The 15,955-nt window shown below is 52.7% G+C and overlaps 1 protein-coding gene across 1 annotated transcript in view; it reads left to right on the forward strand.

Moving 5' to 3' along the window:
- Positions 1-15,955, forward strand: part of GRK7 (G protein-coupled receptor kinase 7) — a 76,037-nt gene that overhangs the window by 3,335 nt on the left and 56,747 nt on the right. The window contains 2 exon segments of the mRNA XM_078783228.1: positions 1,408-1,434; positions 3,983-4,234. Of these exon segments, the coding sequence (XP_078639354.1) occupies positions 1,408-1,434; positions 3,983-4,234 (279 nt within the window).

The raw sequence follows: 15,955 nt of genomic DNA on the forward strand, positions 1-15,955 counted from the left end.
AGGGCCCCCATAATGATATACAAAGTCGCCACAAAGATAACTGCATCATCTGTTAAATCAATATCAGAGATCTTGACACTTCCAAATGATGCACCGCAGCTAGATCTCTCCAACATCCTCCCCAGAATCAAGTCCATATAAGTGCTGAAAAGTGTGTAGAACAGTACATACCCCTGACGATCTCTAGTAACTGTAAATAAGTCACAGATAGAACCACCACACCTCACAGCACTCTCAGTACCAGAGTATTGTCTCGAAATCAGATTGATCAGCTTTGGTGGCACCCCACGAAGACCGAGGATCCTCCTGAGGGCATCCTGATTCACTGAATCGAACGCTTTGACGAGATCAATATAGGTTGCCAGCAGCCTTTGCTGGAACTCTCGCCTACGTTCAGTGAGGACCCAAAGAGCAAGTATATGGTCATTCATGTACCTTTTTGGTGTAAAGCCAGACTGCTCTGGGCACTGGTGCTCAAGCAGATGGTGGCAAACCCTATCAATAATTATTTGAGCAAAGACCTTGCCCAGGACTGAGAGCAGCATCACACCTCGGTAGTTGTTGCAGTCCTGATGATAACCCTTCCCATTCCAGAGAGGGACCACAAGGCAACTCTTCTAATCAATTGGGATGATGCCTGTGTTCCAAACATAGCACAGAACTGGATGCAACAACACGAGTACAGCATTTCCACCAGCCTTGAGAAGCTCAGCATGGATGCCACAAACCCCAGGAGCTTTCCCCCCCTTTCAAATGGTTCACTATAACCTGTTTCCACAAACGAAGGTAGTTCACAGTTGATTGGAGGGTCGGCAATAGGGATAGTAACACCCCTGACATCCAGCTCAACTCCTGGTGGGTCAGCCTGGTAAAGCCACTGAACATAACTGGCCCAGCGGGCCTTAATTTCAGACTCCTCTGTCAAAAGACAACCTCTCTAACTGCAGTACACCAAGGGACGGGTATGGAGGAATGCAATGCATGGATTCCTCTGTAAGCAGGATGAGAATCACTTGACCACAGGTGATGCTCTACCCTTTCACAGATTCCTCGCACATTGGCCTCCTTGTCTGTTCTCAGAAAATGTACAGTTTATGCCACAGCTCCCTGAACAGCTCAGTTCTACCATCAAGCCTGGGCCTGCGACTCTGTTCAATGGTATCCAGTGTCCCTTGGGAGATGCGATTCCTAATCACCTGATTGTGGGTTCCAAGACACCCACTGGCAACATCTAGGATGGTAGTCTTAGAGGCACTCCACAACTTTTCAGGATCCCCTGAAACACCCAAATCCCCTGGAACCCCACTCATTCTGTTTGCAAATCACTCATTCTGCTCCTCAGTTACCCTCTCATCCATAGTTACGCCTAGGCTTGGATGGTACCATTCTCTAGAATTTGAGCTGCAGCTTCAGAGTTGTTCTAACAAGCCTGCGGTGGTATTGAGGAACTGAGCACTCTAGTAGACCTTGCAGTTTTGGAGCAACCTCCAGCGACCATTAATGAGAACATGGTCAATCTCCTTTCCCAGAAAGGGAAAGAGCAGGAACCCTAACCCCGACCATCAATGAGAACATGGTCAATCTCCTTTCCCACACCACCAGCATTGGAATACCAAGTCCAGCATTGTGGCTGTGGGCAATGAAACAATGAACCAGTTACCCTAAGTCCACGACATCACTCCCCTCTGTCGGAGCATATACAGAGACCAGGGAAATGATACCCTGAGTGTGATGAATCCTCAGTCTCATAATATGCTCTTTGACCAGTGTTACCTTGGTTATCATAGGAATCAGCTTGTTGGACACAGCTACAGCAACTCCCTGGGCATGGGAACCATCAGAGTGACCAGACCAGTATTAGGTGTAACCACCCACTATGATCTCACCACTCTCGGATCTCCGAACCTCAGAAAGAGCTGCAATACTGATGGGAAAATGCTGGAGCTCAGATGACAGCAGAGACAGGTGATCATCCTCTCTTGGATTGAGGATATTCTAGGCACCCACCCAAAGGGACCACCTCAGGTTAACCCATGGAGACAGTCGTCTGGTGGACGACACCTCAGTGCCACCCTGACACACCACCACAACACAATCCAGCAGGGTTTCCCAGTGGTTTTCCTCCTATCATCAAAGAATGGAGGTCCCAAAGGCTTTGCCCCAGTTCTGTCATCTGGTGAGCTGCTCTGCAAAGAGGTACTTCCACAGAACAGGTTTTATTTTTGTGTCTTTTTGTGTATGTTGCAGAATGAAGTGTTTTACAGTGGCCAGAGTGCAAATACTGCCAACAACCTCCTATAAATAGGTAACCCAACAACAGGAGAACGACATCCATGGACACAGTTGGGCACCACATATGGATGGCCATTGGCTCACAAGTAGCGCCCTTTGTAAATAAGTAACTTGGAGATGCTCTTTATCTCTTTATTTGAATAGCATAGCCAGAGTCGTGTATGAATGAAAATATGACCACTCAGTGGAGTGTGCTTAGTCGGCATTTATCTTTAGAGACAAGTTTGATAATGGGCCTTGCTCAAAGATACACACCGAATGATGAGACCCAAAAGACTCAACATAAGAATGCAGTACAGTACCTCCTTCCATTGGGTGATTTCAGGTGAATATACTGGACTCGGTGTTGCAATGGATGGAGCATCCCCTCTGAGTCTGGGAAGTTGGTGGTTCAAACCCCGGCTGAGTCATACAAAATACTTTTAAAATGGTACGTGCTGCTTCCTTGGTTGATGCACAGAATTTTAGAAGGATAGAGCAAGGCCAAATAATAGAGCAAGGCCAAAACAACCATAGCTTGGCATTCATAGTTCAGCCTTTGATTGGCCTATTAATGGCCTCCTCCTGTGTTGACGTTCCTTGTAAGGGAACTCTTATTGTTACCCTGCGGTCGCGAAGTGAAGAACAGGGTTAAGCATTCAGTTCCGTACGTGTGCCGTACGTGTGCCGTGTGCCGTACGTGTCTGCATTTTAAAAATTAATTTTCTCGGCAACCGTTGGTCCGATTAATACGAAATTTTACCATAGAAGCACCTCCGCCTGTAGAATTTTTTTATTCATAATTATGACGTCATAGGTCACATGGTACGGACGCCATCTTGGAAAAACGTTACACCTCTATATCTCCCAAACCACTCAATGGAAAAAATTGAAACGGCTCAGTCAAGTACACCCCATGGGGAATAAGATATGTCAATGGTGATGTCATCGGTGCCTTAATTATGACGTCATAATTCGACACGTACAACGCTTCATCTGATCAGTATGAATAAAATAAAAATTCCTCTGCAACTGTTAGACACTAAATTTTCAGAATATGAGCGGCTCCTCCTGTATAATTTTTTAATGCTAATTATAACGTCATAGGTCACGTGGTACAGACGCCATCTTGGAAAAAATCGAAAAACGTTGCACCTCTATATTTATTATTGTACTTCTACCCCATGATCCAGCTTGGGTGGAGTACGCGGCGATGCATGGGGAAAAAAATGACCGGGGAAAATCCCACACATGTGCATTGAAAACGTTGGAATCTTATAAATTTCAAACCTTTGTGCGTTTGTTTGTTATTCTTTCATGGCCGAACAGTAGCACCCAGATGCCCCAAATTTTGGGTGTATGTACTACAGTATCTGGGCAAGGTTTTGAGCTACCACACACATTGGCCTTGGGTGTCGTTTTGAGGCCACAAAAGGCCACTATAAAGTGTATAAGCTACTGTATTGGAATGTGGGGTCAGGCAGAAAATTCACAAAGAAATACTTGAAAGTTCTACATGTGATGTCACTCAATGTTCAAAGCTTGTTGGTCCTTATACGAGGTGGTGGGTCCTTATAACAAAATCACATTCCCTCTCTTCTCTCTCCACTCCCTCCTTATCCCCATCCAGGTAGGAGAGCTAGAGCTCGCAGAGGAGAACATGCATAATTCACTGCTATGTACAATCGTTGCTGATTTCCTTCAACCTGAGTCTGAAAACTTCCTGCTATTTCTGAGTGATGCAATTTCAGCTGCCAGTGGTACACCGGAAGTGGACATGAAGGACCTGGTGCTACGTGCTCAGCAGGAAACGAGGGAATTCCTTATGGGAAAACCATTTCGGGAATACCTGGAGAGCCCGTTCTTTCAACGCTTCCTACAATGGAAGGCACTGGAGCAACAGAAAATCACTGAAAAGCATTTCTATGAGTTTCGAGTTCTTGGAAAAGGTGGCTTTGGAGAGGTTTGTGTTTCGTTTTGTTTTTACAGAGCGGTGAAGGAGCTGTGCTCCTACGCGAGTCAAAAGGATTGACGCGACAAAAGACGGGAATTCGTCCGAGTTTCTTTATGGAACAAAACCAAAACTCGGGTACTCTGAAAAGCCCGTTTATCGGGCAGCAATATATATATATATATATATATATGCACTCAAACACGTCATGCCGGAGCATTTGCCCGGGAAAGGCGAGACTGGGCGGGCCTGGGCGAGCCCGGGTGAGCCCGGGAAAGGCAAGTCTGGACATGCCCGGGAAAGGCGAGACCGGGCGTGCCCGGGCGGCCTGGGCGAGCCCGGGAAAGGCGAGTCTGGGCATGCCCGGGAAAGGCGAGACTGGGCGTCCCCGGGCGGCCTGGGAAAGGCGAGTCTGGACATGCCCGGGAAAGGCGAGACCGGGCGTGCCCGGGCGGCCTGGGCGAGCCCGGGAAAGGCGAGTCCGGGCATGCCCGGAAAAGGCGCGTCTGGGCATGTCCGGGCGGCCTGGGCGAGCCCGGTACAGTGATCGCTCCCTGGTTGCATCTTCGGCAGGTGTAAGGCGATTGTGTATGTTCAGCGGCAACCGCTACACGCGCCCCCCAGAATCGACTTGCACTGGCAGGGTCAATTTAAGGGGGGTCCTGATGACCCGGCCGAAGCAACCCCTGGAGGGTCGTGGGGGGGGGGGGGTCCAGTGTGGTGGTGGGTGGTCGAGCAGGGGGAACCGTGGATGGGGGGCGGCCTCGCCGCGGAGGAAGGGCCAACCGTAGTGGTTGGTCGACGTCCACGTGCGCCGGCTTGAGGCGGTCCACCGAAATCCGGTCCGACCTGCCGCCGACGTCGATGACGAAAGACTTGTCGTCCCGTCGCAGAACCCGGTAGGGCCCGTCGTACGGCGGCCGGAGTGGCCCCCGGTGTGCATCATGACGCACAAAAACGTACTCCGCCGTGCGAAGCGCTGGGGGACGTAGGACTGGGGGCCACCGTGGTGGGACGTTGGCACGGGGGCAAACCGTCGGGCGGCCTCCTGGAGGTCCGAGCGCTGGCGAGCTGCGGACCAGGGACTGGTAGCGTCGGGCACGAACTCGCCCGGGACGCGTAGCGGCTGGCCGTAGACAAGCTCGGCGGTGGACGCCTGGAGGTCCTCCTTGGGGGCCGTGCGGAGGCCCAAAAGGACCCACGGCAGCCGGTCGGCCCAACCGCCGTCCTGAAGGCCGGCCATGAGCGCGGCCTTCATGGAGCGGTGAAAACGCTCGCACAACCCATTGGCTTGGGGGGTGGTAGGCCGTGGCATGGTGGAGCTTGACCCCCAGGTTGCGGGCGACCGCGCCCCACAGCTCAGAGGTGAACTGCGGACTGCGGTCCGAAGAGATGTCCGCCGGTGCGCCAAAACGGGCGACCCAGGTGGCGATGAAAGCCTGTGCCACGTCGGCGGTGGTGGTGGAAACGAGGGGAATGGCCTCCGGCCACCTGGTGGTCCTGTCCACCATGGTGAGCAGGTGTGTGAAACCTCGTGATGGAGGAAGGGGGCCCACCAGGCCCACGTTGACATGGTCGAAACGCCGTTCGGGCACGGTGAAAGGTGCAAGCGGGGACTGGGTGTGGCGGTGGACCTTGGCCTGCTGGCAGGCCGTGCAGGCATTGGCCCAATCGCGGACGTCCCGTCGAAGTCCGTGCCAGACGAAACGCGCTGACACCAGCTTCTGGGAAGCTTTCCGGCCCAGGTGGGAAAGGCCGTGGAGGGAGGCGAAAACACGGCGCTGCCAGGTAACGGGCACGACGGGGCGAGGCTGGCCTTGGGAGACGTCGCAGAGCAGGACAGTGTCCGCGAAGGGGACATCGGCCAGGCGGACGCCCGTGTTCGCCGCCCGGAGGGCTTGCACCGTGGTGTCGGTGGTCTGGTCGGCCGCCATAAGCGTGAAGTCAAAGCCGAGGTGAACCGCGTTCGCGCTGGCCCGAGAAAGACAGTCGGCCACGGCGTTGTCTTTTCCGGCAACGTGCCGGATGTCCGTGTTAAATTCCGACACGGCGGAGAGGTGGCGCTGCTGGCGGGCCGACTACGGCTCCGTGACTTTGGCCATTGCGTAAACCAATGGCTTGTGGTCGACGAAAGCCGTGAACGGGCGGCCCTCCAGGAGGTGGCAGAAATGGCGAACAGCCAGGTATAGACCGAGGAGCTCGCGGTCAAACGTGCTATATTTTAGCTCGTTTGGCCAGAGTTGCCGGCTAAAAAAAAGCGAGTGGCTGCCAAACCCCATTCACCCATTGTTCATGTACGGCGCCCACCGCATAGTCGGAGGCGTCTGTAGTGAGGGCGATGGGAGCGTCGAGCACCGGGTGAGCAAGCAGCGTTGCGTCGGCGAGGGCCAGGTTTGCGACTGTGAATGCCGCGTCCATGGCTGCGGACCAGACGACGTCATGCTTGGCCGGCTTGCCCCGGAGGGCTTCATAAAGGGGCCGCATGAGCTGAGCAGCGCGGGGCACGAAACGGTGGTAGAAATTCACCATGCCGAGGAACTCCTGCAGGGCCTTGATGGAGCGGGGACGTGGAAATCCGGTGATGGCCTCGACCTTGGTTGGCAGCGGCACGGCCCCGTTCCTGGTGATGTGGTGGCCCAAAAAGTCAACGGCCGTCGTGCTGAAGTGGCATTTGGCTGGGTTGACGATTAAGCAGTGCTCGCTGAGGCGCCCGAACAGGGTTCGGAGGTGGAGGAGGTGCTCGGCCCGGGACGTGCTGGCGACGAGGATGTCGTCCAGGTAGACGAAGAGGAATGGCAGGTCGCACAGCACGCCGTCCATCAAGCGCTGGAACGCCTGGGCCGCGTTCTTGAGGCCAAACGGCATCCGTAGGAATTCGAACAGGCCGAACGACGTGATGACGGCCGTTTTTTGGGACGTCGGCCGGCCTGACAGGTACCTGGTGGTATCCCCGTATTAAGTCAATTTTCGAGAAAATGACCCGCCCCGCCAAACGGGCGGAAAAGTCCTGGATGTGCAGGACCGGATACCTGTCGGGGGTGGTAACGTCGTTGAGGCGGTGGTAGTCGCCACATGGGCGCCAGCCGCCCCCCGGCTTCGGCACAATGTGCAGTGGCGCGGCCCACGCGCTATCGGAGCGCCGCACGATGCCGAGGTGCTCCTGTCGGAATGGGACTTAGAACTTGGGACTCAGAGGACTCAGAGAAAGGAGCAACGGATATATTTATTAGAACTCGTTTACACAAGCTTGCGGAAAACACAATGTCGCTTGAAGCTCATGAAATGACCAACACTACAACAAGGTGCTCTGAAGTAATTCGATTTAAACTTGCTATATATAAAGAATATAGGGTGTGGCTTTAGCTCACAAGATACAGAGAAAGAATGGGCTCATTGGTCCCCCCACCATTAGTCCCATCCTGTTGTTCAGTTAGTTAAAGGAAGTTCATCCAAGGCCACTCATGGGTTAACTCAGATAAGGAGATGGTCAGCAATATGTGGCAACATGTTTACAACTTTCTGTATAGAGACTTGGGTTGGGGAAGTACAAAGGGAGTGGACACTCATAAATGTGTCAGCCTACAGGATATTGGCAAAGTCTTGTGGGAGGCTGAGAGATAGCCGCTGCAACCAAGGCCACAAAAGGGGAACAAGGGATTATGCCAATACAGGGCAAGAGCTCACAAGCACAGAACTCCTTATTAGGGTATTACACATCCTCAATGCGCAAGAAAGGACTAAGTATTTTAAAAGAATACAGCAATCAGTCAAAACAAAACATATAATTGGTTATGCTTGGTAATTGGTAGAGCAGCAAGAATTAACAAAGGGGGAGGGGAATAACAGCTCCCCACATACCGCCCTTTTGGATCTAAGATACAACGTTATCTATCAGCCAATCAAAGGCCTTTATTTCAAACAAAGCAGAAACAAAACAAATCAGGAAAGTCATTCAACATATCACGCGAAGGCAGCCCAGTGAGCATGTAGTGCCCAAAGCACTCCACATCGCACCCAGCAGGATGATTCGCGTCTGTATGTGAGTATGCAATGTCAGTCCGTAAAGACGGTGATCAAATGGCATGTAAAATCCTCCAAGAGTAGTGAAATAGGCAGTGTCACTAAGCATACCACGCGAATGCAGCCCAGTGAGCATGTCCCGCACCCAAAGTACCACACATCGCACTCAGCAGGATGATCCGCGGGTATGTGGGTGTATGATGTAAGTCAGGTGTAGGTGGGTGTATGATGTGAGACCGTAGAGGCATGAAGATCGAATAGCGTGTCAAATCCACAACGAAGACCTCTGGTTCGGCCGGGGTCCACACCCAGGAGGATCTCCCGACCCACCCTTGGTCCACAGAGGTGCGGCCAGGACTCCCCCCCCCCCCCCCCCCCCGACTGGAGCTCGCCCAAGCTTGCCCAGGTGAAATCCTTGTAGATCTTCAGCGCTCAATCGATATTCATGTTCATGAGGCCTCTTATATGCTGGTGATCTGGGGAAGACACAACGTCATCAGTATCAGGTGGCTTAAACCTATGGCCAAAAAACAAAGCATAACGGTCCAAAGGAGGGAGAGAAACTTCCTTTGGGTCAAAGTTGAAGTCGTCCGAGGCGATGCTGCTTCCACCGCCGTTATCCATGGACGAATCTTCAAGACAATCAGATTCGGAACTCAGAGTATCTCCCATGTTGAGTTCCTCACCATCCAGGCTCGGGTTTGCAGTTGGGTCCAAATCCAGAATTGGGTCAGTGACGTTTGACTCACTGTGAGCTTGTGAGACATAAAGGTGAGCTCGTGAAGCATAAAGAGGCAAAACCTGCATTGAGACATAAACATCAGTCGGGGACCCTTGCAAGTGGCCCACATCATCATCGGAATCATCATCAGTAACATTATTCTCAGGTGGCTTAGGCCTGCGGCGTAGGCAGCCAGCAACAGTCATAGCCTTACACATCGAGAAAAAACGAGAGGTCTCCCTTAGGTACTCGTTGGCGTCTGCATGCGACATGTTGGGGTCCAGAGTAATCGGCGTCCTGGCAGCCTGAAATGCTCTGAGGTCCGCAACTGTGTAATCAAAATCATTATCGGTAACATCAACAACGGAAGAACAATCTTCAGAAGCGGAGATCTCATTGTCACGGCCCAGTGACTCGTTCGGGTCGTCGTTCCAGGATCCGCGATCTGCAGTCACGTCGACGGCCGGAGTGTCATCTGGACCTATGGTCAGCTTGTCGGTCATCACCATGGCCTTTTCTGGTGTCGTCTTCAGTGTCCATCCTGTGGTAAACCTTCTCACACACGCAAGGACTAAAGCCTTGATTAGTACACAACAAACCACGATTCCAAGGACTATTGCCAAGGCGGTCAATATCCACTTTACTATCGTACCTGTCCATCCTTTAAACCAGTCAGTAAGCCACTGGTGGGAGGCTTCCCGATCCATTCGATCCTTTGTCAATATATGAGCACTTTCTCTTAACCTTATAATAGCAGCACTGACCCCTTGTGAAGGATCAGGAATAAAAGTACAACATTTACCCTTAATTATCCCACATACCCCTCCTCGTTCTGCCAGTAGCATATCTAACGCAACCCTATTTTGCATAACCATTGTACGCAGGTGGACAACCGTGTCCAACATTTCGTCATGTGCTGTAGCGGTGTCGTTGGCCACCCTTTCTAAGATTAACGCAATTTTGTCAATGCGGTAACTGTTCATGACCGTCCCAGCCCATGGGAAGAAGAAACTAACGGCTTTCTCCCAATCAGCGCCGTGTAAGGTGGTGGTGGTGTCGTCGTCGTGCCAATAGGTGCTTCGTTGTGTCCTTATGAGTGCAGTGGTATTATGCAAGTGTTGTCGCATTTCCATCTCTGGGAAAACTGATCCTAAATAGCAAATTCCTCCCCAATTATCAGGTAAATACGGGTAAGCTTTATTCCCGCATACAAACATGGTCCCGTGCGGAGCCACTAAATGGGTGGTCATGCAAGTGAGAAGGCCTGGGATAGTGTTTGTCCCGTTCTCCCCTCTCCATGCCAACTGGAGGTGTGTGAGGTTATGTAATGGCAAACTTGTAACATTCACTGACAACCTGTGTTTCCCTTTCCTAGGGTCCGCGGGGAGGGTATCTCTACACACGGATTTGCCTACCATTACTTGGCCCTTTCCTTCTAAGCAGAGGGCCCCCCTTGCCGGCTTGACCCAAACCGGCACCGGACGTTCCTCAAAGTGTCGGGACTGGATGGGGGGGGGGAGTACTGAAAAACTCGTTTACACGCGGTTCCGTCAGAACCTTGGCTTGTCAGGGTTGTACTAATGCATTTGGTGTCTAGTGGCTTCGAGCACCAATCATTGAGTGATAGGGGTAACACTACCATTGGTATTCCTGCTGTGCTGGTGCGGGGAAGGTGCATACACATCCAACACCGTGTCCTATTCTGTACTGTGGCCATATGCCGTGCGACCTTCCAGTATGTGTTCTCCTCTGGCTCCCTTCTTACTTCCTGGGCAGGAGGGGGTTTAATGACGTAGGCGGCGCAACTAGGCCGGAATTGGTGTTGGGTATCTCCCGTCTTTCTGTTCCTTCTAATCAGCGTGCGCGGGGGCCATATTCCACATTCAAGTATTATCGTGGTGTGTGGGCCGACGAGGGCATGCGACAGTAGGAGAGTAGTATTGTCGATGCCCGTGCCCCATTGATATCCTGCGGCGGCGTGACTATTCACGGTCCCAGTAAACTTTCCATTTTGCACCTTTCTAATTTTAGTTAAGACTATGCGTGGGGTTGTCATGCATGCCTGTGGTGTCCCATTGTGTGCCACCATGGCTTCCATCTATCTTACAGATAACCACTTGAAATTTGTCTCCAACTCACAGCAATGTACTGCTATCCCCTGTCCCCGGGGAGCCGTTATGTATTTGACGGGGTAAAGTTCAAATAACGTGTAGTTGTCGTGTCCTGGGTATTTGGGGAGATCCTCTCTCAGTGGGTTAAACTGCAGAAGCCTATCTTTGGCAGGGTTTGTTAGGCCGCTGCCCAGAATTCCCATCATCATGACCATCATCGCCGCCCTTAGGAGACTGTAGTGCCCTAAACGGTGCATTATCTTCAGCAGTGTGAGGTGCGGTGTCTTGTGTGGCTTGTGGTGCGGGAATGGACAACTTACAATGGGTGGCGTGGATCCACGAAGGTTTACCCTCACAGAAGACTGCCGTCGGTGTGACCAGTAGCACCTGGAATGGTCCCTTCCACCGTGGCTCCAAAGCAGCTTTGCGGGTGAAGTGCTTTACGAGCACCCAGTCGCCGGCTTGGAAGTCGTGGATGGCATGGACTATTGGTTCAGGCAGCGCCTCTCGTACTCGAGCATGGATGCTGCGTGCCACATTGGACAAGCCTATGCAAAATCTCAAAAGCATGTCATCCATCACCGGCAAAGCAAGGGTGGACATGTCCGTTGGTGCTGAGACGGGCAAGCTCATAGGGCGTCCCATTAATATTTCGTGGGGGGAAAGGCCTGTAGTGTGACCCGGGGTGGAACGGATGCTCATCAATGCAAGCGGGAGAGCCTCCGGCCACTTCAAGCCTGTGTCTGCGCAAAGTTTCGCTAGTTTATTTTTTAAAGTCTTATTCGTTCGTTCCACAAGTCCCGATGACTGTGGGTGGTAAACGCAATGGAAGGACTGTTTCACGCCCAACGCCTTCAGGATGCCTGTGACCACCTGCGCCGTGAAATGGCCCCCTTGATCTGACGAAATTATCTGGGGGATGCCAAATCGGCACATAAAATCCCGCACGAGGCGCTTCACTACTGTCGGGGCATCGGACTTGACGCATGGGTAGGCTTCAACCCATTTGGTGAATGTATTTACGATTACCAACACGTAGCGAAACGACATGCTTGGTTCCAATTCCGTGAAATCGAACTCGATATTTGCGAACGGCCCACTTGGTGGGGGCCGTCCCCCATCATGTGCATGTCTCGGCGGCGCCCCTCTATTGTGTTGCTGGCAGACCACGCACGATCGGCACACTTCGGATACAATCCGTGACAGTCCTGGTGCCGCCCAAGTGTAGTTTATCTGTCCCATCACCCCCCTCTGGCACACATGACCATTTTGATGTGCCATGCGTGCCAGCCAAGGCAGTAAGGCCTGGGGTGCTATAGGTTTTTCGTCAAGGGTCCACATTTCCCCTGGCCCAGGGTGTATCGCCCCTCGTTTGAGCCAGTCCTCATGTTCGGCCGTCGGCGCAGCGCTTTGCAAATTTATGATATCGTCCTTAGTTGGTGTGGCGGGTGGTCCCACAGTCGGTATGTCAGCAATCTGTGCGGATGTCGCCTTTGCTCGTGTCACCATCGGCATGTTGCGTTCTATCTGCTGGTTGGCGGCCTTTCCTGCCGCCTCGTCTGCCCTTGCATTGCCCCGGGCAACGTCAGTGTCCGCCCTTTGGTGGCCACGACATTTAATTACCGCGATAGCGCGGGGAAGTAAAATGCTTCGGAGGAGCCCTTCTACCAACGCGCCATTCTTTATCACTGAACCGGCAGATGTGAGGAAACCTCTCATCTTCCAGATGGCCCCTTTGTCGTGGACTACGCCGTGAGCATAGGCCGAATCTGTGTAAATGTTGACGGCAAGGCCTTCCGCCAAGCTGCACGCTCTGGTCAAGACGCACAGCTCCGCCTGCTGTGCGGAAAATGTAGGTGGAAGACGCCCGCTTTCTACCGTCTCGCTATCCGAGCACACAGCGTACCCAGACAACAGGGACCCGTCCCATGCGCGCCTAGCTGATCCATCGACATAAAATGTACAGTCGGGGTAGTCTAGGGGATTGTCCTTTAAATCTGATCGCACTGTGGAGACTAACTGCACAACGTCGGCGCACACATGGGGTTCGCCCTCCTCAGGGGTGGGCATCAGTGAGGCTGGGTTGAGTGTCGTGCAACGTTCGATCGTGATGTTGGCTGCAGTGATCAGTGCGGATTCGTATTGCATTAATCTAGTGTTAGACAAATGCTGTGTGCTTCGCTGTAACAACAGCGAAGTGACGCAATGCGGTACCCGTAGCGTTACTGGGTGTCCCATAACAATGTCCGCTGTTCTTTCTACTGCGTACCTGGCCGCTGCCACGGCTTGCAGGCACACCGGAAACCCTCCTTCGACCGGGTCTAACTTTTTACTAAAGTAGGCCACCGGCCGCTCCTTATCCCCATGGGTCTGTGTCAAGACTGACTGGGCGAAACCTCCCACGGCGTGAGTGTAAAGGGTAAATGGTTTCGCATAATCCGGGAGTCACAATGACGGTGCCGTGACCAACGCCTTTTTCAGCCCTACGAAACATCGCTTCAATTCATCCGTCCATACCAATTCGTCCGGGGCGTTTGATTTGGTCGCCTCGTACAGTGGCTTAGCCAGCAGCGCAAAATCAAGTATCCAAGTGCGGCAGTATCCCGTCATACCTAGGAAGCGCAGCATTTGCCGTTGCGAGCGTGGGCGAGGCATCTCCATGATAGCGGTCACCCGTCCAGCATCCAATTCCCGTTTCCCATGCGAAATGGCGTGTCTCAAGTAAGTTACAACCTTCCGCACAAATTGAAGTTTTGGTCTGCCTACTTTGTGGCCTTTGGCCGCCAAGGCCTTTAATAGGGCCATGGAATCCTTTTCGCACGCCTCCTTAGAAGGGGAGCAAATCAACAAATCGTCAATGTACTGCAACAACACTGACCCTCCCTTCAATTCCACATCCGCCAGGTCACGGTGCAGCGCCCGGGAAAACAGAGTGGGGCTATCTGAAAACCCCTGAGGTAGTACTGTCCAAGTATACTGTCGCCCCCTATGGGTGAAAGCGAACAAGTATTGTGACTCAGCCGCGATGGGCACAGAGAAAAACGCAGAACAAAGGTCAATAACTGTGAAGTATGTTGCGTCCGGCGGAATTGACATCATAAGGGTCTCTCCATTCGGCACTAGTGGGTGTATGCCTTGTATCACCTTGTTCACCTCCCTTATATCCTGTACAAACCTCCATTTATCTTTTGTCGGCTTTTTTACTGGCAGAATTGGTGTATTACATGGGCTGTTAGTTTCCACGATAATTTTCTGCTCCACCAGGGATTGAATTACTGGTGCTATGCCTACGTCGGCCTCGGGTCGTAATTTATACTGTTTTACGTTTGGCAAGCGCATCCCCGGCTGCACTGATATCACTAAAGGTTCGGCGTCTCGCATCCGTCCAACCTCGTCATCGCTCCGAGGCCATAAATCGTCTGGCACCTCCGCCAGGAGGTAGTCTGACTCACCCGGGTCCGTTAGAACCGCTCGCATGGCATAGTTGCCCTTAGGGGGCAACTCTGCCTCTTCGAACACTCCATCCCTCAGTTGTGTCTTAATGTCAATCGAGAACCCTTCACCGTTATTGAGCCGTCTCACAGTCCAGCGGCCCCTCTTAAACCAATAACCTTGTAAGGGAACTTCCTGTAATCACCCCACCATCCAACCTACACTTTCCGGCGGCCACCCCTTGGCAGTAGTGAGGGTAACATGGGCGGCTGCTCCTTCGGGGTATTGGGTCAACGCACGCTGACTCGCGGATAGGATTACCTCGATACCTATCCCCTCACGGCCGATCCATATCCGTGATAAGTGTAGAGGCGTGCGCTCGCCCAGCTTTTCCTTAACCTTCTCTCGATAATCCTCGTCCTCGCCCTTTGCATCGTAATACGCCGTGCAATGGGGTGGATTATCCTTTAAGTGTTTTATCGAAATTTGGTGCAGTTGTAGCCAATCTCGCAGAACTGGACTGTCCAAACACACATTATCTATGATATGCGTCCAAGTAGCCAGAGCCCCTTCGTCCAAGCGCCACCAATACGCGGTGGGGCCGGGACGAGACAATGCCATCATCAATGAGTCGTGTTTAGATTCCGCGACATCTACGAAAACTCCCTGTTCTGTACATGAAATTTGACAGCCCAATCGGCACAATAAGTCCCTTCCCAGCAAATTTGTTGGGGCGGTAGTGGTCATCAAGAAAGCATGTTTAGCCTCCAGCGGGCCGCATGTTACTCGCACTTCCTCCGAAATAGGAAGCGCTTGGGGTAAGCCCGAAACGCCCATTATTTGAACGTTCCTCGCCGTGGGGCGCAAAGATGGCAATTGCCCCTCGTTAATTGTACTGCGGGTCGCGCCTGTATCGACAAGAAACTCTAATTGTCGTCCGTCCACGTCCAGCGTCAAGGTCGGTTCCTCTGCCGGTGTCATGGTCAAAAGAGGACACTCCTTAGGCGACCCACTGGCGTCCCGTCAATAGGCCCCTCTATTGTCCTGGGGCGGTAACCCCTTACGAGCACTTGGGCAATCACGTCTCCAGTGTCCCATTTGCTTGCAATAGAAGCACGGTTCCTGCGGAACCGGCGGTGCGGAGGGCATAGGTCGTCTCTCTCCGGCACCCCTTCTGCCCAGCCGTCGGTCTGGCGGCCCCCACTGTGACTGGTTTACTTGTTGCCATTGCGGCGGACCCCGAGGCGGGGCCCAGGTCCCCCTCGCTCCATTCTGCATCCCACTATTGGGGGGTGGTCCAGGGTTTTGGAGAAGGGGTCTTGGTGGGTACCAAATTTGGGGAGGGGGCCCTGGTACGGTCCAAGTTTGAGGGTTTTGAGGAGGAGGGGGAAGAGGGGGTGGTAGTCTTATCTCGTCCATGTTAATTCGTCCATGGTCTTGGTCGGTACA

Source organism: Myxine glutinosa, chromosome 8 (assembly GCF_964187855.1).
Source record: "Myxine glutinosa chromosome 8, kmMyxGlut1.1, whole genome shotgun sequence".
NCBI classification, from domain to species: domain Eukaryota; kingdom Metazoa; phylum Chordata; class Myxini; order Myxiniformes; family Myxinidae; genus Myxine; species Myxine glutinosa.